Genomic DNA, 23956 nt, shown 5'->3' with positions numbered 1-23956 from the left:
CACAGGCTCAGAGAAAGGACTGACATCCCTAGATGCCTGTGTGGAGGAAGGACCACACCACTACAATAGAAGGTATTGCCTAGCTGGAGGTGCTTTGTACCTCAGTGAGCATTGCACCCATTACGATAAGGAGATTCTGTGTACATGTCCATATAACGCCTTGATGAATGTGAATAAGGCACAGAGAACCAAAAACAGTAAGCAAGGAGGACAAATCAGAAAAAGATAATCAAGGTGAGCAAATCAGAGAGTGGAGGGGGGGGCGGAAAAGGTCAAGAATTAGATTGAGCCAAGTATGCAGACAAGCCCCTATAATGACATCAGAAAGTTCCCATCCCAGCACAAAACAGACATCAAAACACTCCAGATCCACAAACCAGTTAGTCAACATTTTAATGGAATGGGGCATTCTGTCAATGACCTCAAGGTACGTGTGTTACTGAAAAGGAATTATCGCACCGTTTTGGAAAGAGAAACGGCCGAGCTGGCTTTTATATTCAAATTCAGCACATTAACACATGGTTTAAATCGGGATGTGAACTTTCTGAGTCACTATAGGGGCTTGTCTGCAAACTTGGCTCAATCTAGTTCTTGACCTTCCCCCCCCACCCCTCCACTCTCTGATTTGCTCACCTTGATTATCTGTTTCTGATCTGTCCTCCTTGCTTACTGTTTTTGGTTCTCTGTGCCTTAAATATTGAGCCTGTTCTGGTCTGGCTACAGTCTGAAGAAGTGGGTCTGTCCCCCGAAAGCTCACCTAATATACCATTTTGCTAGTCTTTAAAGTGCTACTTGACTGCTTTTTGTTTTGATAGTGTATAGACTAGCACGGCTTCCTCTTTGGTACCTACTGGTGTTTGACTGCCCATATCGAGCACTCCATCAAATTGAATGGGAAGCCCTGCTCCTCCCCATATCCATCTGCGTGCCTGACAGTCCCTCAAAGGGCAGTCAATCATTGATGGGATGCAGCTCCACCATACTCTGGCAATGACGGGTAACTGAATGTGGGATCCTGAACTGTGCAGTGGAAGTAAATACCTAGAGGAGAGTCTAATGGCCCTGCAGGTGAAAAATTGAGGAGCTGGTGGCCGAGGCCCAAAGGCACATCGGGATCAGCCGTCTGACGTACACACAGATAGGAGAAACCGTGGGCCAAGCTAGGTCCAAATACTCCCTAAACATTGCTGTATTTAACCGGGGGGGTGGGGTGGGGGCTATGGCCCTGTTAGGTTAGAAGAGGGACTATAGGATAAAATTCTGAAGTAGGTCACACTTGCTAAGAACCACTGCTCCAAAATGGAGTCTGGTAAGCCCACTCGCACCCCTGCCCAGCCATGTGGGGAGGTCATCCCAGATGATGTAAACACCCTAGGTAGCCACATTCCAGGAAGGGACCCTGCAGGGAGGGGAACTGGACTATAGTTAAAAAGGCAATTGACAGGATTCTTTCACTACCTTCTGCTTTGATTCTGTAGAGATAACACACATGGTCATGTCCATGAGAAGATTACATCAGGATGCCAGATGAGACATCACCACTTCACACATTAACATATAACAGATGAGACATCACGGCTTTACACATCAGTGGTGACAACTGCACTGTTCAAAACAACTTGTTTATAGATAAAATGTTCTGTAAACTGCAGAAACTCTCTAACTCCCAGATTGTCCATTAATTCATCTGGCTTGCTCATTTCCTTACTGTCTGCTCCTATTCTTTCTTCTGCCTATCAGCTCTCCATATAACTAATCATAACTTGATGCCTGTCAAGTATCAGAGAGGTAGCCATGTTAGCCTGTATCTTCGAGAACAAGTCCTGTGACACCTTATAGACTAACAGATACTTTGGAGCACAAGTTCTCGTGGGCAAAGACCTGCTTCATCAGATGTATCAGTCAGTACATTCTGGAACTCAATCAAGTTCAGAATCACTCTGCCAGCTGGTTGTAATAAACCTTTGATTGTTTCACATACAGTACCTAGACTTTATTCCAATACTTGGATAGGATTTTAACTTGACCCTTAATTGCAACCTGCATCAAAGAAACCTTCTTTGGCTTCCTGCACCTCTCCTGCCTCTGGTCTAATTCCACTCTCCTTTCGAAGGACTTAGGCTCACATGCAGGGATTGCATTTAGAGACACCCTGATATTCTGCACAGACAAGCAGCTAACTTTTTCAGACTCACGGCCAGAGAAACTTCCCCCTTGGCTATTGCAGCACAGGTTAGTCACAGGCATTTCTCAGAGCTACACACATGCCCTTTACCAATCACCCTGTTACATACAGGCAATACAGACACAAGAGTTACATAGATACTAATTTTTAGACACAAACAGAGTCCATACTAGAACAGTTACACACTGGATTTCCAGGGGACTGCTGCTCTTGCTTCTCCTTAATGGCTTTGATTGCAATTCCAGGGCTCGAAATTCAGTGTCCATTGTTTTCATAATTCGAGCATACTCTGCCCTTCTCACTCTCTTGCCTCTTGTGCCAACTCGGCATCTCACTTTCTCAACTTGGCCTTCCACTATCTTGCCTCATGTGCCCAGTGTGGCTTCTTCCACCTTTTTTCTTTAAACACAGGCTTCTTAGTTTTCCCTAATATTCCAACTCCACATTTTCTTCTCTCAACTTAAACAATTTTGCATCACCCATTGAACCTGCACAATACCACGCCTGCAACAAAGCTCCAAGTTAGAGCTGCAATTCATTTGCAAATCTGATACCATCAGCCAAGGACTGAGCAGAGACTGGGAGTGGCTGGACCATTACAAAAGCAGTCTCTCTGCTCTTGATGTTCACACCTTTACCTTAGGTACTGATAATAGGCCACATCCTCCCTGTCTGAACTGACTCTCTTCTTGACTGGGACTCTCTCCTTTTCGTAAGCCTATATATTGAAACCCTCCTCTGGAACCCCTAAGTCATGCATCTGACAAAGTGCATCTTTACCCACAAAAGCTTATGCTCCAAAATATCTGTTAGTCTATAAGGTGCCACAGAACTTCTTGTTGTTGAGGATAAGTCTGATATTTGGCGATAGATTCCAAACTCCCAGCCCATTTTCATAAAAGCAGAAAACTGGAAGGAACCTCGAGAGGTCAAGTCCAGTCCCCGGCACTCAGGGCAGGACCAAGCCAGTGTTCTCCACTGCAGAAGATCTGTTGTAAAACAAAACAAGGACTGGAATGTAGAGGTCATGCTGCCCCAGTCTCTTTCTAAATAAAGTTCAATCTGCAACTTCATACTGGATAAACACAAGCAAACAGCTAAACTGAGGCGCACATCTACGTACTTGGGAATGGATTCAGAACCTGCTAGCACCCCTCTACCTCTCACAGAGAACTGTGCGAATGTATCTGCCCTTGCCATTCTAAATAAGCTAGGCCTTTATAGACGAGGGCATTTCTGCAGTGTCTGCAGATCAGAGCCAGCTGCAGTACAAAGTGCCTCCAGACCAAGAGACATTATCTATTAGCATGACATTTGCAATAATGTTTCTTTAGCAGTTAAGAGCTCTTTTCTGAGGAGCCTGGTTCAGACAGGCACTAAGGTTTCTACTACCTTCTACTGTGAACTTCACTCTATTCAAACTGACAGTATGGACTAAAGTGACCCTGGGTATTTTGTGCATGGAACTCCACCACTTGGGTCACTCTTCCCAAAGATGTCTCCAGGGATGACTCACTTTACAAATTCCACCAAAGCCAAGGTGTGGAATGAGCCACAGATGGATAAATTCCCTTCTTAGTTCTGCAATTCATGCCAACAAGGGAGTATACAGGGAAATGAATTTGAGTGCAAGGATCAGAGTGGGGGGCAGGGAAGAAATCACTAGCATTGAGCCTGAGACGCTCTGTGAAATGCTCCCTTCCTAAAAAAAAATGCAATGGGGGGACCCCAAAACAAACGAGAAGAACTCAGACGTGAAGCAGAGCTCTGTGTAAGCTTTTCTCTCACTAACAGATGTTGGTTCAGTAAAAGATATTACCTCACCCACGTTGTCTCCCAACTATGAAAAACCTGTTTTCTAGTCTTCCAAGACCCAATCGTCATGCAAGCCTGCTGGCTACCACTACTATTAGTTGCAGCCATTTCACACCCAAATTAGAGAAAGGGATGCCTCTACCATTAAGACTTCAGTTTGAACACTGACTACAGTAGTAATGAAGGTTTTCTTTATTGAACAAAATTAGAGCTTCTTTTGTAGTCATTCTGTATTCCTACCACCACACAACACATGGCAAATGGTAAAGTAAAAAAGTCCAGGTCCTTCTGCCTTTTATAAAATGAACATTTAAAAAAAAAAACCTATTCCCTCAAAATGGGAAATTTCTCAGACATTGTTCATTATCTCCAATGATTTGCAACTTTGAGGCTCCAGTGACATTCCCAAGAAAATATTAACCATCCTGCTGTTGAATGAAAGGGTTTGGAATAGCTTCCATTCCATCCTGTGGACAAATAAGAACCACAGATGTTCCTCTGCAAACCACCAGTCCCAGCTGACGGGTATCCTCTGTTAATTTGTACTGGTCATCTGGATCTGAAAGAAAAACATCCAGGAGGGCTTAGGGTTACAATGACAACATAAAGAAAAACAGAATTCAGCCAGCTTCAAAGACTTATGCAACTCCCCTCTGCTTCCACATTTCTCTGAATTTTATAGAAAAGCAGTTAAATTTCTCCATCATTCTTCAGAGGAATGGAAGGGACCTCAAGAGGTCATCTAGTTCAGTCCGCTGCCCTGATGGCAGGATTAAGTATTATAACTTTTGACTCCTGTTAGTATCTCTTGATACTCACTTTGTTAGGTCTTCCTTTCTTTCTGTATTTAACTCATGAGCACATCAGCTATTCTCCTATATCTTTACATTAGGAAGTGTCTACAAGCCACCATGTTGGTTCTTAACCTCAAAATGACCTGTATTCAGGAATTTCAGGTGACTGAGGATTTGGCTGTATCTAATTATCCTTTGGACCTCCGAACTTGTGGGAACTCAAGTGTCCATAGAAAAGACCTATCAAAACAAACAAAAAAGTCTGCAGATAGCTACCCCCAAGACTACAAAAGATTTTTAACTCATTAAAAACTGTTTCCCAATGCTCTTAGTAATACAGGTTGAACCTCTCTAGTCTGGCATGCTCATCTGGCAACTTCCATAATCCAGCAGGGTTTTAGTTAGCTGGCAACCACTTATCATGGCTGTGGGCAAGTTTCCCATGGTCCCATAAAGTTTGTTTGAAGCCATCAGTCCTGGCTCTCGTGCTGCTATTTATTTCTAATTTATGCCTAAGTGTCTTCCAAGATTCTAGTAAGCAGTGTAAGTGTTGGTAATGCTACTAGACAACACTGACCTCCCATGGCCCAGCCAATTCTCTTGTTTAGCATCAGTCAGGTTCCAAGGTTGCCAGACTAGAAGGGTTCAACCTGTAGTAACAAGACTACATATTCCTTTTGGTGTCCACATGACAAAAGAACTCCTCAATCCCTAAATCTTTAGTTTCAAAAGACTGTTCTAGGCAGATTCTAGCACCAATTTAGACTAATCCAAAAACCACAAGACTGATTTTTCCATCTATAAATTCCTCATTCACTCACCCAGTATTCATGCATATCCCTAGCATTTAGTCACAATGAAATAGGAAACATCGGAATCCTTAACTTCTAAATGATAGGAAGAAAACAATGGAGTTAAACTGCAGTCAGGGTTCTTTTGGTTGGATATTAGCAAAACCTTCCTGTCAGGTAGTAAAGTACTAGAATAAATTGCCTAGGGAGGCTGTAGAATCTCTATTGTTGGAGATTTTTAAAAGCAGATTAGGTTTGTCTGTCAGGGATTGTCTAGGCAATTCTTACTCTTGCCTTCCGTGCAGAGCTAGATGACCTCTTGAGATCCCTTCCAGCCTTACAATTCTATGACTAGAAAAATAGGGGAACATTCTCTTTTCTGGATATTGCAAAAAGAAATGCTACACTCCTCTGTTGTCACCACTCTTAGCAATTATTTTTAGCTTTCCAGATTTATTTTTTTAAATCTACTTCTGAAAAAATAAAAATAGCCTCAAACTATGGCCAACTAAATAGGTGATACTTTGTGACTCAAACACATTCTTTTGAACTTGTGTTAGATAGGTCATGAGCATTGTAGCATATGCTAGAATAAAAAGTGAAGATCATAACGTAGCAAGAGCTTTGTTTTTAAGCAAAAAGGGGAAATAGAGATCAGCTGTAGTGGACAACCTGTTTGTGCTGGAGGGTAATTTAACAAGAGTGCCTCTGTGTTCATAAGATAGGAATTTTCATAGAAAATTAATGGAGTATCAGTAGGCACAGGATGTTTGCCTCCATTAGGCTTCTTTCAAAATCCAAGCCTGAAATGCTAGAGACATTTGGGGGAGGAAGTAATATCAGGCAATTAGTTGCTGTGAATCAGTGCCAGCAGTAGAGAGGTGATCTGCTCCGTTGCAGTGGCCCCTGGTTATTCAGTTTGGAGACTAGTGTGAGACACCATGACAACCCAAAATCAGCTTCCATAGTAAGCTTTCAGACAGCATATGACATACCTCTCATATATTCAATAGTGCCATCAAGCACAAGGTTTAGAAGAGGGTCAAATCCTTTCAAGACTCCGCTAGCTGAAGGTCACACAAAAACAAAAACACAATTAGAAAATACAACACCCATTGATTTTTACAAGACGGCAGCAACAGGAAAAAAATGCCAAAGACAAGATGTAAGAAAATGACAATTTTCTAGATTCTACTCCACCCCCATACTAGGATGGGCAATCAAATGGGAGCAGTCACCAAGGCTACGTCTATGCACAGGGAAAACTTCGAAATGGCCATGCTAATAGCAAAATTGGAGAATCCTAATGAAGCACTGAAATAAACATTCAGAGCCCCCTTAGCATGCTGCTGGCTACACCACTTCGAAAGTGCCACATTTTGCTCACGCGCAGCTCGTATACATGGGGGTGCTTTACGAAAGGACCCTGCAAATATCAAACCCCCTTATTCCCGGCACTTTCAAAGTGCCGCAGCCAGCAGCATGCTAATCAGGTGCTGAATATTCATTTCAGCACCCCATTAGTATTCTCCGATTTGGCCATTAGCATGGCCATTGCAAAGGTTCCCCCTAGTGTAGACACAGCCTAAAAACTGCTTGGTAGGGGACTGTGGGGAATGGAGGCTTCCCTTCTCATCCTGTTAAGACGTCGTTAGTGAAATCAGCATTCCACAACTTGCTTCTAGAACTTTCAGGTTATTCAGACAATTAAACAAAGACAAAGCCATTTCAATTAGCAAAACTTTCACGTTCTAGTTGTGCGGTCAGCAAATTAGTACAACTTCTCATTCATAAAATGACCTGTCCGTATGCCTCCTGGAGCAAAAAAGTAGTTCATAGAACCAATCATAGAACAATAGAGCTGGAAGAGACCTAAGAAGTCGTCAAGTCAGCTCCCTGCCCAATTTAGTTGTTTGACAGAAGTCAGAGTAGATTATGGAAATTTATCAGCCCAGACACATTGTGGTTATAACATGACCAGCACCGCCACCACCACCACAACACAAAGTCCACATAAACACCCCAACACATCGCATATAAGCTCTTGCGGCACAGGCATTATTTTCACGTGTATACACTGTGAAGAGGCAAGTACTCTGTTAATACTAAAGTAGACAAAGCGATTTTACAAGGCTGGGCAATGAACACGTTATGCAGAATCACATGGGCTAACATCCCCACCTTGTAACAGCCTCTTTCACAATTTGCATTACCACAAACTCCAAGATCTCTGAGTGTGCTAAGACTCTGTTGTGTTACGTACTGTAAAAAACAGAACAAAACAAAAAAAAAAACAATCGATCCCCCCAAACAGTTTATAATGTAGGGCAGACAAAGAGAGTACAAGAAAAGACATGGACCAAATAACAGCCAGAACACTAGACAGTGGAATCAGTGCACTACTGGGTTAACCGTTAATACTAATAATAAAGAAAACATTAACATGCATCATCATGAAGGAGTTTTACGGAAAGATTTGAAGCAGGATGACGGGATGGCTTTATGGGGGTTTCTGGTGAGTGCCTCTCCCGTGTGAGGAGCAACATGGAAGAAAGCATGAAAATGTTTGCTTGAAAAAGGCAACAGATAGGTGAGGAAGGCTGGCGTCTTTGGATAATGGAGGTGAGGGATGTAAACATTTCAATACTGAACGAGAGACGAGACATAAACTCACAATAGGCTAAAAAGGCGTTTAAAGTAAAGACAAGATGTTCGATGTATTACAGAAAGGGGAGTAATAGCTGAGGGATTACAAAGAGAAGGGCGACATGGTGAAAGCAGTGAGATGTGAGAATGATTTCTGCAGCAAAATTGTGAACGGACACCTGGCAAAACTGCATATTTCAAGGGAAAAGATTAAAAAAAAAAAAGATGCTGTAGTAACTGAGACTTAAGATGAAAGCCTGGACAAAAGCTTAAAAGGTGTCATGCACAAATAATCTCTAGTATTTAGACAGTTCACCTATATCAGGGTTGGCAACCTGCTGCTCTTTAAAGAGTCACTTGCGGCTCCAGAGACTACCACTGCTGAATCCTCTTGCAGCTCCCTGCCCTGCCACACTGAAATAACAAAACTAAATTTAACGGCCAACAGAACAGTCAGGGGGATCTGGCCATTAAACCAATTAAATTTAGTTCCATTATTTCAACGCAGTAGGGCAGGGAGCTGCCTCTGCTACAGGTGGAGGAAGCGAGCAGGAGAGCTGCGGGGAGAGGCAGCCAAGTCTGTCCGTGTCAGAGCTGTGGGGGTGGAGCAGCAGCAGCGCACAGCTGGAGGAACTCTCTGGTTGAGGCAGGTTAATCCTGGGGATTGGGGCAGGGAGGAGGGTGAAGGGGGTTGTGGCAGAGAAGGGTTAAGTTGGAGATCGGAGGGTGAAAGTAAGGTAAACTTTCTAACTGATACAAAGTATTGTGTGTGCACAGTTCTTAAAATGGGGGTTACAAAAAGCACAGTTTGATGTTATTTTTTAAGGACTGTCTGTATCATGTGCATTGCGGCTCTTGAAGCATTGATTTTTGTAACTGAATTTGAAAAAATGGTTTTTCTCACTATTTTGGTTGCAGACACCTGACCTAGATATAAAATACTTAGTAGTTTGAGTAAAAAATTAGGGGTCTGTCACAGGCAGAATGGTGGTATTATTTGCAATGCCAGAAGTAAGGGGACTGGAGAGAGTTTGAGGGAAAGACTACAAACTCTTAAGTATACTGAGCTTGAAAGGATGGATGGCTAGACATCCCTGAGGAGATGTCAGAGAGACAAGCAAAGCTTTTGGACAGAAGAACACAAGTTGAGGGTAGAACTAAAGATCTGTCTCTACAACGACTCTCAGTACAGGTTGAACCTCTCTGGTCCAGGACTCTCTGGCTTAGCAACATCTGTGACCCAGAAGGACAACTGATGTTGCTGGACTAGAGTGCTGTGGGGGCTGGCTGGGAATCTGGAGGCAGCCTGGAGCAGAGCCACAGGAAACAGAGCAGAGATGTGAAGAAGCCATTAGTGAGGTGGGAGGAGAACCAAAATATTTGAAAAAAAGCATGGTTAATTGCACCAAAGATGGCCGATGAGGAGGAGGAGAATGGAGTACAGGTTCTGAATTTTGGTTAGAAAAAGGTCATTAGAGATTTTGGTGAGAACAGTTTTAGCTGAGCATAAGGGATGGAAGCCAGAATGGAGTTTCTTGAAATCAAGGAGAGGAACTTCAAACAGCAATTGTAGACAGACATTCAACAAGCTTGGAGAGGAGATAAAAGGGAAACAGAACAGTCATTGGAAACAAGACAAGGAGACAAGGGTGAGATTTTTAAGATGGAAGAAATGGAGATTTGTTTTGTGATGGAAAAGAACCAGAAGAGGTTAAGTAGAAGAATGCAGGAAAGGGTGTTACTGGACCACTGGTGTTAATGGAACACATGGAGAGATTTTAAGAAAACAAAAAGCACTCAGCATTATGGGTGTGGGATTCATTATATTGCAAATGCCTGATGACTTTAAAACTTACTTAAAACTTATTTTTATTTAAAACTTACCTTCCCTACCACCTTGGAATTTTACTCGAATTGTTTTGTCAATGTATTTTGAGAGATCCAAGATGCTCTCTTTCTTTTTCTTCTCTTTATCCTAGGAAAAGGAAACAAAGACAACAGAACTAAACAGTAAACCAGAATCATCACTTGGTTACATGTTTAGTCAGTTCTTAGCACAAAGAGGTCCTGCAATATACTTAATTATACATTATCAATAGTTAAAAAATGGCAAAAGTGGTCTTTCTTAATTAGAAGAGAGCTCCTCAGCATACCTCAGGTACATTCAAATTATGGCTTAACCCACAGAAACGGAAAGTCTCCATAAACTACCATTGTTTGGCTCTAGATCAGGGATTCCCAACCTATGGGTCAAGACCCAAACATGGGTCACCATTAGATTTTCTAAGGGTCACCGGCTGGGCGGTTCTGAGCCATATGTGGCTCTTTAACGAGCCATCTGCAGCTCCCACTGCCACCACTCACTTCTCCAGCTCCCAGTCCCTGCCCTGCCCTGCCGCGCCATGCCATGCCATGCAGAAATGGAACTAAATAATAGGGTTTAACGGTTTAATAGGTTTAATGGTTGGCAAGAAGAATCCAGTCATTAAACCAATAAAATGAAGTCCCATTTCAATGTGGCAGGGCAGGGAACTGCCCATGCTGCAGGTGGAAGAAGGGAGTAGGCGTGCTGGGGGGAGCTGTGTGGAGGAGGTGGTGGCAGTGGCCTGGTGAAGAAGCAGTTGGGGGGGCGGCAGCAGCAGCAGCACTCATGAGGTAGATGGGAGGGTGCTTTGGGACTGCAAGGGATTTAAGCCTGTTGGCAGTTTGGGGATGTGAAGACTTTAAGCCTGGGGAGAATGGGGGCACATTTTGGGGCTGTGAGAGGTTTAAGCATGAGGGTGGTTTGGGGCTGACGGGGGGTGGGGGGGGGGGGAGGATGAATCAAGATTTATATAAAAAAATTTCCAGGGAGAACCTCCCCCCACCTCTGGTTTTAACTGCCTTGGGTCACCAAGTCTTCCTGAATTGTCAAAATGGGTCATCATTTCAAAAAGGCTGGGAAGCGCTTCTCTAGATGAGCCGCTGCTTGACTTTTAGGCCATGCAAGATGCAACCGGTTTCCTTAGGTAGGGCCTTCAAATTAAAGAATACCAAAAGCCTCCCCCAACCCAGGCCTACGCATTATCCCACCACTCAACACACAGGCCAAATGGAGGAAATAGTCAATAACACCTTTATACCCAAACTGAGCCGTAAAAAACGCCCTCCCCAGCCCCCGCCGCGGAACGGCAGCTTCAGGGCCGAGAGCGGCGATTGGCAGTGACAGATCAGGAGCGTCTCCGCAGCGCAGGGGCAACCTAAGGGCGAAGGGACTATGGGGGTATCGGACTCGTCCCCAAGGTGAGGGCTGGCCCCAGGGCGCCCCTCAGGCGCTCGCCAGACTCAGCTTGTGCTGCCCCAGACGCCGGCCAGACAGCTGCCATTCTCGTCCCGCCGCCCCCCGGCTACAGCCGCCGCCGCCGCAGGACCCCGGATCGCTTCCAGCACTTAGCCAAAGCATCAGGCCCGCGGCGCTCCGAGGACAGCCAGACCCGGGCACCGGCCGCCGCCTCCTCCCCCCGCTCAGGGCTAGGAAGCTCCGCAGGCGCGCGGCACAGCCAGAAGCTGACCCGACCCAGGCCCAGCACTCGGGGCAGACACCTGGGGCCGAGACATCCCTCGCCCAGGGCCAACTCTCCCGCTACTCACCGCCATCTTACGCGCCGCAGAAGCCCCAGACCTCTGCTCTTTCACCCGCCACTTCCGGAGCTGGGTCACAGGCCTGCCCGCTGATTGGTCACTGCCCTCTCGCTCCCCCTCATGGAGGCGGGACTTCCGGGGCGCAGGTGCGGGTTGCTGGGTAACGCAGCCGGAGCGGTGTGGGCTGCACTTTGCTCGGGAACAATAGAGGAGGCTGAGGCGGCGGCGGCCTCGGGATGGCGGGGGTGCTGACGAGCCGGGCCCAGCCCGGGCTGCTCCTGCTCCTCGTCGGCCAGGTGAGTCCCTAGCTGCATGTGGCGGATGCCGCTCCCTTGGACTCCCCAAGGCGCAGGCCCAGCCCGGCCGTGGCAGGGAGCGGCTGTGTCCTTGGCTGGCAGCTCCCGCCCGGCACGGCGCCTGTGTGAGCGGGTGCCCGACGTTTGTCCTCCAGCCCAGCCACCCGCGGGCGCTGCCGAGGCGTGTCGGGGGCCCAGGGTCTGCTCCGCACCAGGCGTTGGTAGGAAGCGAGGAAACCCCATCTGTGCAGTGCACGCAGGTAGCGGGGTACCCTGGAGAGCTCTGCGCAGTGGCGATCAGTGCAAGGGCCGCCTTCCTCCTACACGGCACTAATAAAAGAACAGCACGGCTGGGCCCGCGCTACCGCTTCTCCAGCGATCGCTTGCGTCTCTCGGCTTTGAATAAGTCCCGCCGTCAGCCACAGAGCGCGGACAGTGCTGTGCTGGCGGAAGGGTTCCTCCCCGATGTAGGTCTTGGGAGGCGATTCCTTCAGTCAACGGGAGAACCCCGACCCGTCAGTTTAGAGTGGCTGTAGTGGACTACAAACGAATTCGTAAATTTGTCAGTCTTTAAGGCGCTACAGGACTGCTTGTTGTTTGTTAGGGTACTTCAGTGCAGCTGTGCTGCTGTAAGCTCCCTAGCGTAGCTGTAACCTACATGTCAGACAGAGGAGGGACCATGTCCACGAGTAAGCCAAACTGGGCTTTGGTAAGTCTCTTGTCTGTCGTGCCACGTATATTTTGGGATTTCCCACCACTGTTTTCTTAAGGGCAGTGCACGTTACACATAACAACATAGTTTAGGATAATCCAGTTATGACACTACCTACACTGTAGTCTTCCTCCTTCTCATGTAAGTGCCCTATTAGACCAACATAAAAACTCCACAGTTATGAGAGTTATAAGGCTGATATTGTAGCTGTGTGACACGGTGTCTGTGAATACACCGTGTCCCTTATGTTGATTGTCTTCTCAATTTCACGGCAAATTGACAAAGTGCCTGGCTTCTTTGGAGAGCTCAGTGGCTGGCCCTTGCTCCAGGCCAACCTTATAGAATCATAGAATTCTAGGGCTGGAAGGGATCTCGGGAGGTCATCTAGTCCAGCCCCCTGCCTAAAGCAGGATCAACCCCAATTAAATCATCCCAGCCATGACTACGTCAAGCCAGAACTTAAAAATCTCTAGGGGTGGAGATTCCACCACCTCTCTCGGTAATGCATTCCAGTCCTTCACCACCTTCCTGGTGAAATAGTTTTTCCCTAATATCCAAACTACACCTCTCCCTTTGTAACTTCAGACTGTTGCTCCAAATCCCAAATAATCCCAAATCCCTCAGTCTCTCCTCACAGGTCATGTGCTCTAGCACTCTAATCATTTTCGTTGCCTTCCACTGGACCTGCTCCAGTGCATCCGCATCCTTTCTGTACTGGGGGCCCCAGAACTGGATGCAGTACTCCAGATGTGGCCTCGCCAGTGCTGAGTAGAGGGGAATAATAACTTCTCTAGATCTGCTGTAAATGCTTCTCCTAACATACCCCAATATGGCATAAGCCTTTTTGGCCACAAGGGCACATCGTTGACTCATATCCAGCCTCTCATCCACTATAATCCCCAAGTCCTTTTCTGCTGCACTGCTACTTAGCCCGTCAGTCCCCATCCTGTAACAGTGCTTGCGACTCTTCTGTCCCAAGTGCAGGACTCTATACTTCTCCTTGTTCAACCTTATCGGATTTCTTTTGGCCCAATCCTGCAGTTTGTCTAGGTCACTCTAAATGCTGTCCCTACCCTCCAATGTATCTACATGACCCCCTAGCTTAGTGTCATCTGCAAATTTGCTGAGGGTGTAATCCATCCCCTCATCTAGGTTATTAATAAAGATGTTGAACAGTATTGCCCTAGAACCGATCCTTGGAGCGCTCCACTTGAAACTGACCACCAACCAGACACTGAGCCATTGATCACTACCCATTGTGCCTGTCCATCTATCCAGCTTTCTGTCCATCTTACAGTCCATGTATCCAATCCATACTTCCTTAATTTATAGGCAAGATAGTTGTGGGAGACTGTATCAGAAGTTTTGCTATAGTCAAGGTATAGCCCATCCACTGACTTCCCATGTCCACAGAGCTAGTTAGCTCCTCATAGAAGCTAATCAGACTGGTCAGGCACGACTTGTCCTTGGTGAATCCATGCTGACTACTCTTGATCACTTTTTCCACTTGTAAGTGCACCAAAATGGATTCCTTGTAGATCCCCTCCATGATTTTTCCAGGGACTGAGTTAAGGCTGACCTGTCTATAGCTCCCTGGATTGTCCTTTCCTTTTTTAAAGATGGGCTCTACATTTGCCTTTTTCCAGTCATCCGGGATCTCTCCTGATCTCCATGAGTTTTCAAAGATAATATCAAAAGGCTCTGCAAAGACATCTGCCAATTCCCTCAGTACCCTGGGGTGCATTAAATCCAGACCCATGGTTTTGTGTGTGTCTAGCTTTTCTAAATAGCTCTTAACCTGTTCTCTCCCCCCTGAGGGCTGCCCAGCTCATTCCCATTCTGCGTTGCCTAGTGCCACAATCTGGGAGCTGACCGTGTCCATGAAGACTGAGGCAAAAAAGCATAGAGTACTTCAGCCTTTCCCACATCTTCTGTCACCAGGTTACCTCCCTCATCCAGTAACGGCTCCACACACTCTCTGATAACCCTCTTATTGTTAATATGTCTGTAGAAATGTTTCTTGTTGCCCTTCACGTTCCTTGATAGCTGTGATTCCAATTGTGCTTTTTGTTTTCCTGATTACTCCCCTGCATTCTCCAGCCATATATTTATAATCCTCCTTACTTCTTATACACATCCTTTTTGAGTTTAAGCTTGCTAAGGATTTCCCTTTTAAGACAGCCTGGTTGCCTACCATATTTGCTTTTTTACATGTGCATTGGGATGGTTTGTTCCTATGTCTTCAGTAAGACTATTTTAAAATATTGCCAGTTATCCTGAACTCCGTTCCTCTTTTTAAAAAAAAAAAAAGAAAAAGGCAGGCAGTCAAGTAGCACTAGTACTTGACTGCTTGTTGTTTTGATAGTATAAGACTAGCACAGCTCCCTCTCTGTTTCTTTTCCTTTCCTCTTCTTATTAGTTTCCCAGGGGATCCTGCCTGTAAGTTCCCTTGGGGAGTCAAAGTCTGCTCTTCTGAAATCAAGTGGGGGAGTGGTCTGTATTTTACTGGTCACCTTTCTTCCTTTTTCAGAATCCTAAAAGCTACTGTCTAATGATTGCTGCATCCCAGGTTGCCGCCGACTTCTGTTTTTTCCACCAGTTCTTCCCTGTTTGTGAGCAGCAGGTCAAGCTGTTGGGAACTTGTTGGGAACAGTCTTGTTGTGAAAGCAAAGAACTGGAATTTATAAGATTGGGGATCTCTTTAGTTCTACCACAAGTTTCTTGTGGGGGCCCAGGGCAAATAATTGTATTTCTTTGTGCCTGTTTTTCCCCTGTCTTTGAAAAATGAGAATATCCAGTTATTCGCATGTTTAATTCAGTAACATTTGTGAAGGATTTTGAGACCCTGCCACAGAAGGTGCTAAGTAGATAAACATATTTGAAATGGCATCTCATTCACAGATTAATGTCCTGTAAATAACTACAAAGGACAGATTGATCAACAGCTACCAAAGGGGAAGTTGTGGGAAAAAATACACAAAGAGCTTTGCACCACTAACGCTGAAACTACAGCCCATCACATATCTGTGGACATCTGCAGAATTTATTACTGGTTAGGATGCTTAAGGTAATATTGGACTTTACCCTTGGATTCTGGGAAGACTCTGCAAGGCAGTATGGGAAGGAGGTGGGCAGCTGTCGATGGGGAAGGAATGGGTTAAGCATCAATGGTTGTGCACCAATTCGAGACTTTAAATGGAATTTCTTTCAACTTTTAAGTTTATTATTGTATTTTGAAGCCTGACGTAACTTTGAGAAGATACTGCCATTGTCTTTATCTAAGCTGAATTTTAACAAGTTCAGAATCAATTTCTTCACCTTACTGTATCATTAACTGAAGTTTTTCGTAGTGCACAATAGCAGAGGACCAAATCATGGAAGTAGTTAAAAACTGAATATGCAGCTTATCTTTGTCTCACATGTAGATGTAGGTACAGGCCTCGCAACTTTCTTACTGCCCATTTTGGAATCTCAAAGAACACTAATTGTAGACAGTGTTGTGCATATTTTCCTCCTTTTGCAAAGAGTAATAGTTCTTGCTAAGCTCTGAAGTTGAAATTTGTATGATACAATCAGTGTCAGCTACAATTCAAGTGCTTTTGATTCACTGAAAGCATCAAAAGTGTTTTATGGAAATAAGGTAAAAAGAATCAGGAAAAAGGGACAATAAATGGAGCTTGAGTCCATGAATTACAGTGGGCCTTGGAGGCCTTCTCAATATGGGATCTGATCTTTATGGAATTAACCTAACACTCCTTTTTTACAAATAACAAACAGTCCTGTAATACATTAAAGACTAACAAATTTATAAGGAATTGAGCTTTCGTGGGTAAGATCCATGTCTTCAGGACTGCTTGCTATTTGTGAAGCTACAAACTAACACAGCTACACCACTGACACTGCATCTACACTATGAGATAAATTCGAATTTAAGACAGTTATCTTGATATTAAGGTGTCACTGTCTTCACTGTAAATACCATTAGCTCGATTTAGGGAGCTATAATATTGATATAATATCGTTGGAAACAGGTGGGTGTACCATCAAGTTCGAATTTAAAATTTCAAATAAAGGCCAGTGTGGAAGCTCCATGTCTTTGAATTTATTAGCCTCCAGAAGTGTCCCACATGTATCCCACACAGCTACGTATGCCATGTTTGGCCGCTTCCCTCTCTGCTGCTCTCCATCCAGGTGCACAGGAAAAAGGTCACAGGAAGCTGGCGAATTACAGATTAAAACTGAATTCATCAGCACCCAGGCATGCAAATATAAATGGCGCCCACAGAGAAAAAATTCTTTTTCCCATTGCGTTGCACTGCATCGGTAGCCAGCACACTGCATCGGTAGCAGTGGCATCAGTAGCCATCTCCTATAATCATAAGCACTCAGGGTAGTGATCTACCTAGTAATTATCAGGCTCACAAGAGCGCTCCAGCGTGGACCAATCAGAAGATGCTGGATCTTCTTACAGTTCGGGCGGACAAATCAGTGGCGAGGAGACTTCAGGTGGCTAGGAGAAATGTGGTAATCTATGATTACCTGTCGCACAGGATGACTGCCGACAGTTACTCATGGGACTCTACGAAATGCCGGGTGAAGGTGAAGGCTCTGGCAGGCCTATCGCAGAATCCAGGAAGCCAACCAGCAGTCAGGGTCATCTCCACAGACCTGCTGCTATTACGAACAGCTGCACATGCTTATTGGGGGTGACCCCACCATGGAGCCTGGTATTAATTATGACACTTGTGGGGGCCCTGGTCTGAAGTCCGGAATGATCCAAGAGGAGCTGGGGGCCCAGGAGGAAGAGGTCAATAGGGAGAAGGAAGGGAGCAATGAGCAGGGGCCCAAGAAAGTTCTTCCTGATAGCCCAAATCTCTTCACCCTAAAGCTGGAACAGGTCACATCTCTGCTTCCCCAGGCCCCTGGGACCAAGCTGTTGTGGTGAGTATTTTATTTTGAATGCTAGAAGTGAGTTGTGGGTGGGTATGGGTACAGGTTTTCAATGGATCTGTGCCCCTCAGAACAGTATGTTAATATTTCTGGGGATGGAGCACTTCTCCTTTTTGGAGATATCTTTGAAGGCCTCATCCAGGCACTTGTATTTTTTGCACAAGGTTTTTGGGCAGGCCTGAGTTATTATAGCTTCCACGGTAGCACACCTTGCCATGCCAGGCAACCAGATAGTGATCTGATGTCAAGGTGCCACACAGCATTTTGGCGAATTTTCCAGGCTTGTGGTCACACAGGGTAAGCAGGTGTTCTTTGTCGATATTTCTTAGTTTTAGGAGGGTGATGTTGTCTTTGGCAACCTAAAGAAGCATAGGAATTTGACTTGAATTGCAGGCTCTCCGGGCCTTCTCCCCTTCCCTGTCCCTTTCCCCTTGGCATTTCTCTTTACTTTACAGGGATCCCTCCCCACCCAGCCATCCATGTGGCTGGAATTGAACTCTTACCCTCGTCACGCGGCTGCTGGTCTCTGCGGACCCTGCTACTACAAACCGGCACGTGCAGCACAGGTGGGTTTGCCCTCTTTTACATAGCCTTTCTTCTGTGATGAAGGTTGTCCCAGTGACCACTGTGAACTATTTTTCTCCTGACCTGTCAGACAGCAGGAAAACCCCCCTCTCCCCGGCATTTCTTTTTACTTTAAAGGGATCACCCTCCACCCAGCTGTCCATGCAGCTGGAATGGAATACTTCCCCACCATCGCCTTTTGACACGTGGCTGGCAGGCTCTACGTGCCTTGCTCATTGCAGAGGATTGGGGCAAAGGCACTGTGGGATATGTGCCCCCAATGCGTTGCTTATGCAGTCAAACTTGGATAAGGCAATGGGGACACAAAACTCAACATGGAGAAATGGTGGGTCAAATTTCCAAAAGGTTTGTGGACGCCTAAAATCAAATTCGTAAGAACAAAGTTAAAAATTGAATTTATTAAATGTTGAATTTATCTTGTATTGGGGATGTAGTCGGAGACTTTTTTTTTTCCCCTAACCTCACTCTTTGGCAAGTGGAGCTAGTGCTAAACAGGGATATGTGTGCTCTTTGTTGCTTCTCTGCAGTTTGGACGTTACCAAGAGTCACAGCCCTTTGTAACAGGAGAGAATTAATGGCCCTGTACACTTGCATGACAGTGGCCCCCATGGTGCATGTCCCACTCCAAATTGATTTGCTACTCACCAGTAGAAATCTGGTGTTGCAAGTTCCCAGAGTATCACTGCCCCTCACTTCTCTACTGTCAGTGCAGCTCTCATTCTGGTGTCCTCTATGCTAGAATTCTGGAGCAAACTCAACATGTGGATCCTGGAATGTGCCCTTGTACAGCTGAAAGCTCTGCAACTGCTGCTTATCATTCTTAAAGTGCACTACCTTGCACTGCCACTAGTTAGGCAGGGCCTATACTAAAAGGGAAGGTTTACTTAAGATACACAACTCCAGCAACATCAATTACGTAAGGTAGATTCAATGTACCTTAATTCGAGCTTCCGCTCAGTCTCCGCTGCTGGAGGCCCTGTCAACTTCCCTTGCACTACTGAGGGGCAGAAGTACTGGTGCCAGTGAGGGTGCCCTGCGAGTTCAATTGAACATGTCCCTCCCAGGAGTGCTAACTTGGTCTCTGGAAGATCAACCATGGTAGCATCAGTCTTCCTGGAAAGAAGACCTGTCCTCAGTGTTTGCGTGTCAGGCCTAGAAGCTGGGCTCCACCATCTGCAGCTGCTCCATGAAAGCCAACAACAACTTTGAATTGGTTTTTACTATGTCCCTCAGCGATCTGTCCTCCGAGGAATAATCACATTCTCTACTTCTTCAGTTTTTCTTGCAGCTCTGTATGTGCTACAGGAATATGTGCAACCTGTGCTTGCGATGCTTGTGAGAATAGTGCAGAGCTAAGCAGGCTCCGTGCTTCTTTCAGCGATGACGGACAGTGAGGAGAGCCATGCAAGTTTGTGGAATTTTTTTTTTAAAAGCTGTGGAAAAATATGGGATACAGATAACATTGTGGGACAGAGAGCATTGTGGACTGGAAGTTCACCCCATGCTCTTAATCACCAGAACTAGGAGGTCTTTCTCCAAGCCATGATGATTTGTAGCAAGCCCAAATAGTGGAGGCTCACACCAAAGACAAGGTAAACAGCCCTGTAGCACCTTTAAAGACTAACAGTGTTGTTTATTAGATAATGAGCTTTTGTGGGAAAGACCCACTTCTTCAGATTTTGGAGCAGAACTGAGAAATCTGCTACAGTATCTGAAGAAGTGGGTCTTTCCCACAAAAGCTCATTACCTAATAAAATTGTTTGCCTTTAAGGTGCTACAGGACTGCCTGCTTTGTTTTGTGAAGATACAGAGTAAGGTGGCAACCCTTCTGAGACAAGGTTTCTTTATGCTGTTATAAGATGACCAGAGACAAACCCAGCATTCAAAGTGAGGGCATATGTTGATTTTATGCAATGCTTTTATACTATTTTCAGTACTATTTTTTATCCCTTACATCCCAGAGAGAAACTTTATTTGCAGTTGTTCCTGATGATTCTGTCAATTCAAGTACTGTCCTTTTGGATCTACTTGGAGTCCGTGAGATGGATGAGTTTTTCAGTGAGCCCACTACATCCTTAGTGTGCTGTTGAGGCTTCATCTGGGAGAAGGGTGGTCTTTTTTCAGGGTTTCTTTGTATGATGTATATATTTCCCATAGTGCTCTTAATAGTTTATCCTTCTCTCATGAGGGAAGATTATTCCCTGACACTCTATCTGAAACATAAGGATTACTATCATTTTCGCGTGAAGGTGTCTCATATCAGTAGAGACTGCTGCTGTTCATATGCTGTGCAATAAAACTAATGTGCAAACTCAAGTTTACCTGAAGAAATTCAACGTACTCATGCTGCTTTCCCTTATTTTATTAGTTTGTTTAACCTAGTAGCGTTCTGTATTCACCAAGACTGGTTTGATGAAAATGATGAGGCCATCATGAAGATCTTAGAGGAAAAACAGAATGTATTTCTGCTGTGGCAAAATGATCAGTCCTCAATCTCCAAGTGTGATCGTTTCAAACAGCTTCAGAGCCAGGCGCAAACGGCACTTTGCAAAATGCAAGATGAGTGGTGGGAGAGTAAAGCTGATGAAGTCCAATACTACCCTGACACCAAGAACTCCAAGATGTTCTTCAGTGCTATCAAAGCTATATGTGGACCTTCAGAGCCAAGTACTACACCTGTCCTGTCTGCAGATAGCATGACCCTTCTGAGGGAGAAGAACAGCATCAACAATAGGTAGAGAGAGCACTTCAGCAGCTTTCTCAACAGACCCTCCATTGTCGACGCTGTGGCCCTAGACCAGATCCCTCAGAAACCCACAATAGACAATCTTGACCTGCCCCCTACAATAGATGAGGTCAAAAAGACAATCAGCCAGACCAGGTCTGGCAAAGTCCCTGGGATGGACGGTATCCCTACTGAAATTTTCAGAGTGGCAGGACCAGTGTCACTTGCAGCTTTTTGCAACATCTTGATCAGCATCTAGGAAGAAGAAGACATGCCCAAAGACTTTAAAGATGCCACAATCATCCCGGCCTTCAAGAACAAGGGCAACAAAGCTGACTGTGGAAATTACCGGGGCATTTCCCTTCTCTGTACTGCTGGGAAGATCTTGGCTCGAGTCATCCTCAACTGTCTGATCACCAGCATCTCAGAGGCTACCAGAGGCACAGTGTGGTTTTTGCCCAGGCCGCAGCACCATGGACATGATCTTTGCTGTTCGTCAGGTCCAGGAAAAGTGCATAGAGCAGAACTGGGATCTGTACGCTCTCTCTACAGACCTGACCAAGGCATTTGACGCCGTCAACAGAGAAGCCCTGTGGATTATCCTGGCAAAACTTGGCTGCCCAAGAAGATTTGTTAACCTCATACGCCTGTTGCACGATGACATGACTGGCTTTGTTCTTTCAAATGGCGAGTCCTCAGATCCATTTGAGGTATCCGATGGTGTGAAGCAAGGGTGCGTGCTGGCCTCAGTGTTATTCAACCTCTTTTTCATGTGCATCCTCAGCCACACAGTTAGGGACCTGGACCATGGAGTCTACATAAAATACAGACTTGATGGGTCACTTTTCGACCTTTGTTGTCTGAATGCTAAAACCAAGATGCTTGAGAGGCTCATCCTTGAAGCCCTTTTTGCTGACGACTGTGCACTGAGGGCACCCCAGGAACCTGAACTCCAGCTCATCGTCAACAAGTTTGCTGATGCCACTCGCCTCTTTGGTTTGACCGTCAGCCTAGGAAAGACCAAGGTACTGTTTCAACCTGCTCCAGGATCTGCTGTTTTCCCTGCTTCAATCTTTATTGAAGGAACAGAGTTAAAAGCAGTAGAGGAGTTCAAGTACCTTGGCAGTGTGATAGCCAGAGATGGCTCCCTTGACAAAGAAATCAATGCCAGAATCTGCCAGGCCAGCCGGGCACTAGGACGTCTGAGAGCACGAGGGTTGAATCAGCACAATATCCGACTGTCCACTAAACTGAAAGTGTAGAAGGCTGTAGTCCTGTCTAGTCTCCTGTATGGCTGTGAAACCTGGACCTTGTACAGAAAACATATAAAACTGCTGGAGTGCTTCCACACACGCAGCCTGAGGTCAATACTGCACATTCGATGGCAGGACAGAGTTACGAATCTGGAAGTCCTGGTCAGAGCAGAAACCACGAGCATTGAAGCCATGATTCTGAAAGCCCAGCTTCGCTGGACAGCGCGCGTCATACGAATGGAGGAGTCAAGAATCCCTAAGCAACTCCTCTACGGTGAACTCTCCCAGGGCAAAAGGAATCAAGGTAGGCCTCGCAAGAGATATAAAGACTGCGTGAAGGCCAACATTGCTCGTGCTGATTTAAAACCAGATGAGCTAGAGCAGCATGCAAAAGACCAAACAGACTGTATGACACGCGTATGACAACTTTGAAGAGCAGTGATGCATACGCCTCATTGATGCTTGTGAGAGGAAGAAAGCAACAGCAGCAGCCGCACCAACAGAGCTAGGACAATTCCCTTGCCCCCACTGTGAATGCCCATGCTGTTCAAAGCTTGGTCGTCTCAGCCACATGCAAGTCCACAACCGATGAGCCTGTGAAAGCTCGAGATGTTGTCGTTGGACACGACGGACTACCTACTGTTCTGTATTTATTTACTTGTTTAGCCTCTGCTGCTGCCTGATTATGTACTTCTAGTTACAAATGAGGTGTGTGTTTGACTGACTGGTCAGTTCCTAATTCCACTGTTTGTAATTCTGAGGTTCTGTTATACTGTGACAAAGGTTAGAGAGGTTGACACAGCCAGAAAGTTTTTGGACAAGGGCTTTGATGTTGGGGAGAGGGTGAGAAAATAGAACAGAATGATAAGAAAAAAAGAGAGTTAGAAGAGGAATTGGTCACAATGAATAGGAGTGTGTTAGAAACTTCTTAAGGGCGAGACAAGAAGAGAGTGTCAGTGAAGGGGAGTTCTTGGAGGCAAGGATAGGTTTATGAATTCGGCAAATCTGAGATTGAAAGAAGGTAGTAAAGTCTTCTCATTTTAATTGTCCCCACTGCAGGTGTCACTTGGACCCTTTTAGACTGCTGTGTTGCTTTGTATTTTGGTACTTTGTGCCACGTAGACCCAAATTGGTTAGGCCCTGGCTGATCTCTCACATTCCCCTTTTGTACATGTGTGTGACAGTTGCGTTCTTCTGGAATGCTTTTCTGCCCTGGGTTTTACCTCCTGGAAACAGGAAGGATAGCATGGGTATGTATTGGGAAGTAGGAGTCTCTGCACAAGGATCTCTTTCTTCTTGCCATCCGTTAGAGCTGGTGGGTCCTTTATTTTAAGGATGCCCTGAAAGAAGAGTGTGTTCTCACTGTACGGCTTAATTTAGATCGTAGGTACCCAAATTGGGGGAGCCAGCCCCCCCCCGTCAAACCTCCCGCCCCAAAAAAGAGCCCGCGCTGGCGTCACCGCCTGCAAAATTGGAGGTAGCGCCAGCTTCCTGTGCTATGGAGGGCGGGAAGTCCCACAGTTACACGCCAGAGCCGGTGTCTCAAGAAGTGCTTGCACTACTTCCCCTCCCGAAACATTCAG

General features: G+C 45.6%; 2 protein-coding genes across 8 annotated transcripts in view; one reads left to right on the top strand and one right to left on the bottom strand.

The window, feature by feature from the left end:
- Positions 1–4162: 4162 nt before the first annotated feature.
- On the bottom strand, positions 4163–11891 carry LSM7 (LSM7 homolog, U6 small nuclear RNA and mRNA degradation associated). The gene is made up of 4 exons (XM_074978313.1): positions 11862–11891; positions 10116–10206; positions 6581–6652; positions 4163–4559 (listed from the first exon to the last, which is right to left on the bottom strand). Exons 1-4 carry the CDS (start codon positions 11865–11867, stop codon positions 4417–4419), a joined length of 312 nt encoding a protein of 103 aa, XP_074834414.1. The 5' UTR covers positions 11868–11891; the 3' UTR covers positions 4163–4416.
- Positions 11892–12016: 125 nt separating this feature from the next.
- The window catches only part of SPPL2B (signal peptide peptidase like 2B), a 97842-nt gene continuing 85902 nt past the window's right edge, over positions 12017–23956 (top strand). For 3 of the 7 annotated variants that reach the window (XR_012642639.1, XR_012642638.1, XM_074978224.1), the window contains exon 1: positions 17415–18376. Coding sequence is in view for 5 of the 7 variants with exons in the window: in XM_074978224.1 (XP_074834325.1) it covers positions 18290–18376 (87 nt within the window). In the remaining 2 variants the exon portion in view is untranslated. Of the gene's footprint in view, positions 12149–17406; positions 18377–23956 lie in introns of those variants that run through there. The other 4 variants (XM_074978225.1, XM_074978226.1, XM_074978228.1 and 1 more) reach the window with 4 other exon arrangements.

The sequence above is a fragment of the Carettochelys insculpta genome, chromosome 27 (assembly GCF_033958435.1).
Source record: "Carettochelys insculpta isolate YL-2023 chromosome 27, ASM3395843v1, whole genome shotgun sequence".
NCBI classification, from domain to species: domain Eukaryota; kingdom Metazoa; phylum Chordata; order Testudines; family Carettochelyidae; genus Carettochelys; species Carettochelys insculpta.
This window is presented reverse-complemented; position numbering and strand designations above follow the sequence as displayed.

Bases quoted from the DNA above. Each gene is read 5' to 3' on its own strand.
- LSM7 (XM_074978313.1), bottom strand. The intron at 6,653-10,115 runs GTAAGTTTTAAA...TGTGACCTTCAG, and splicing joins ATTCCAAGGTGGTAGGGAAG to CTAGCGGAGTCTTGAAAGGA. The intron at 4,560-6,580 runs GTATGTCATATG...TTTTTCTTTCAG, and splicing joins CACTATTGAATATATGAGAG to ATCCAGATGACCAGTACAAA.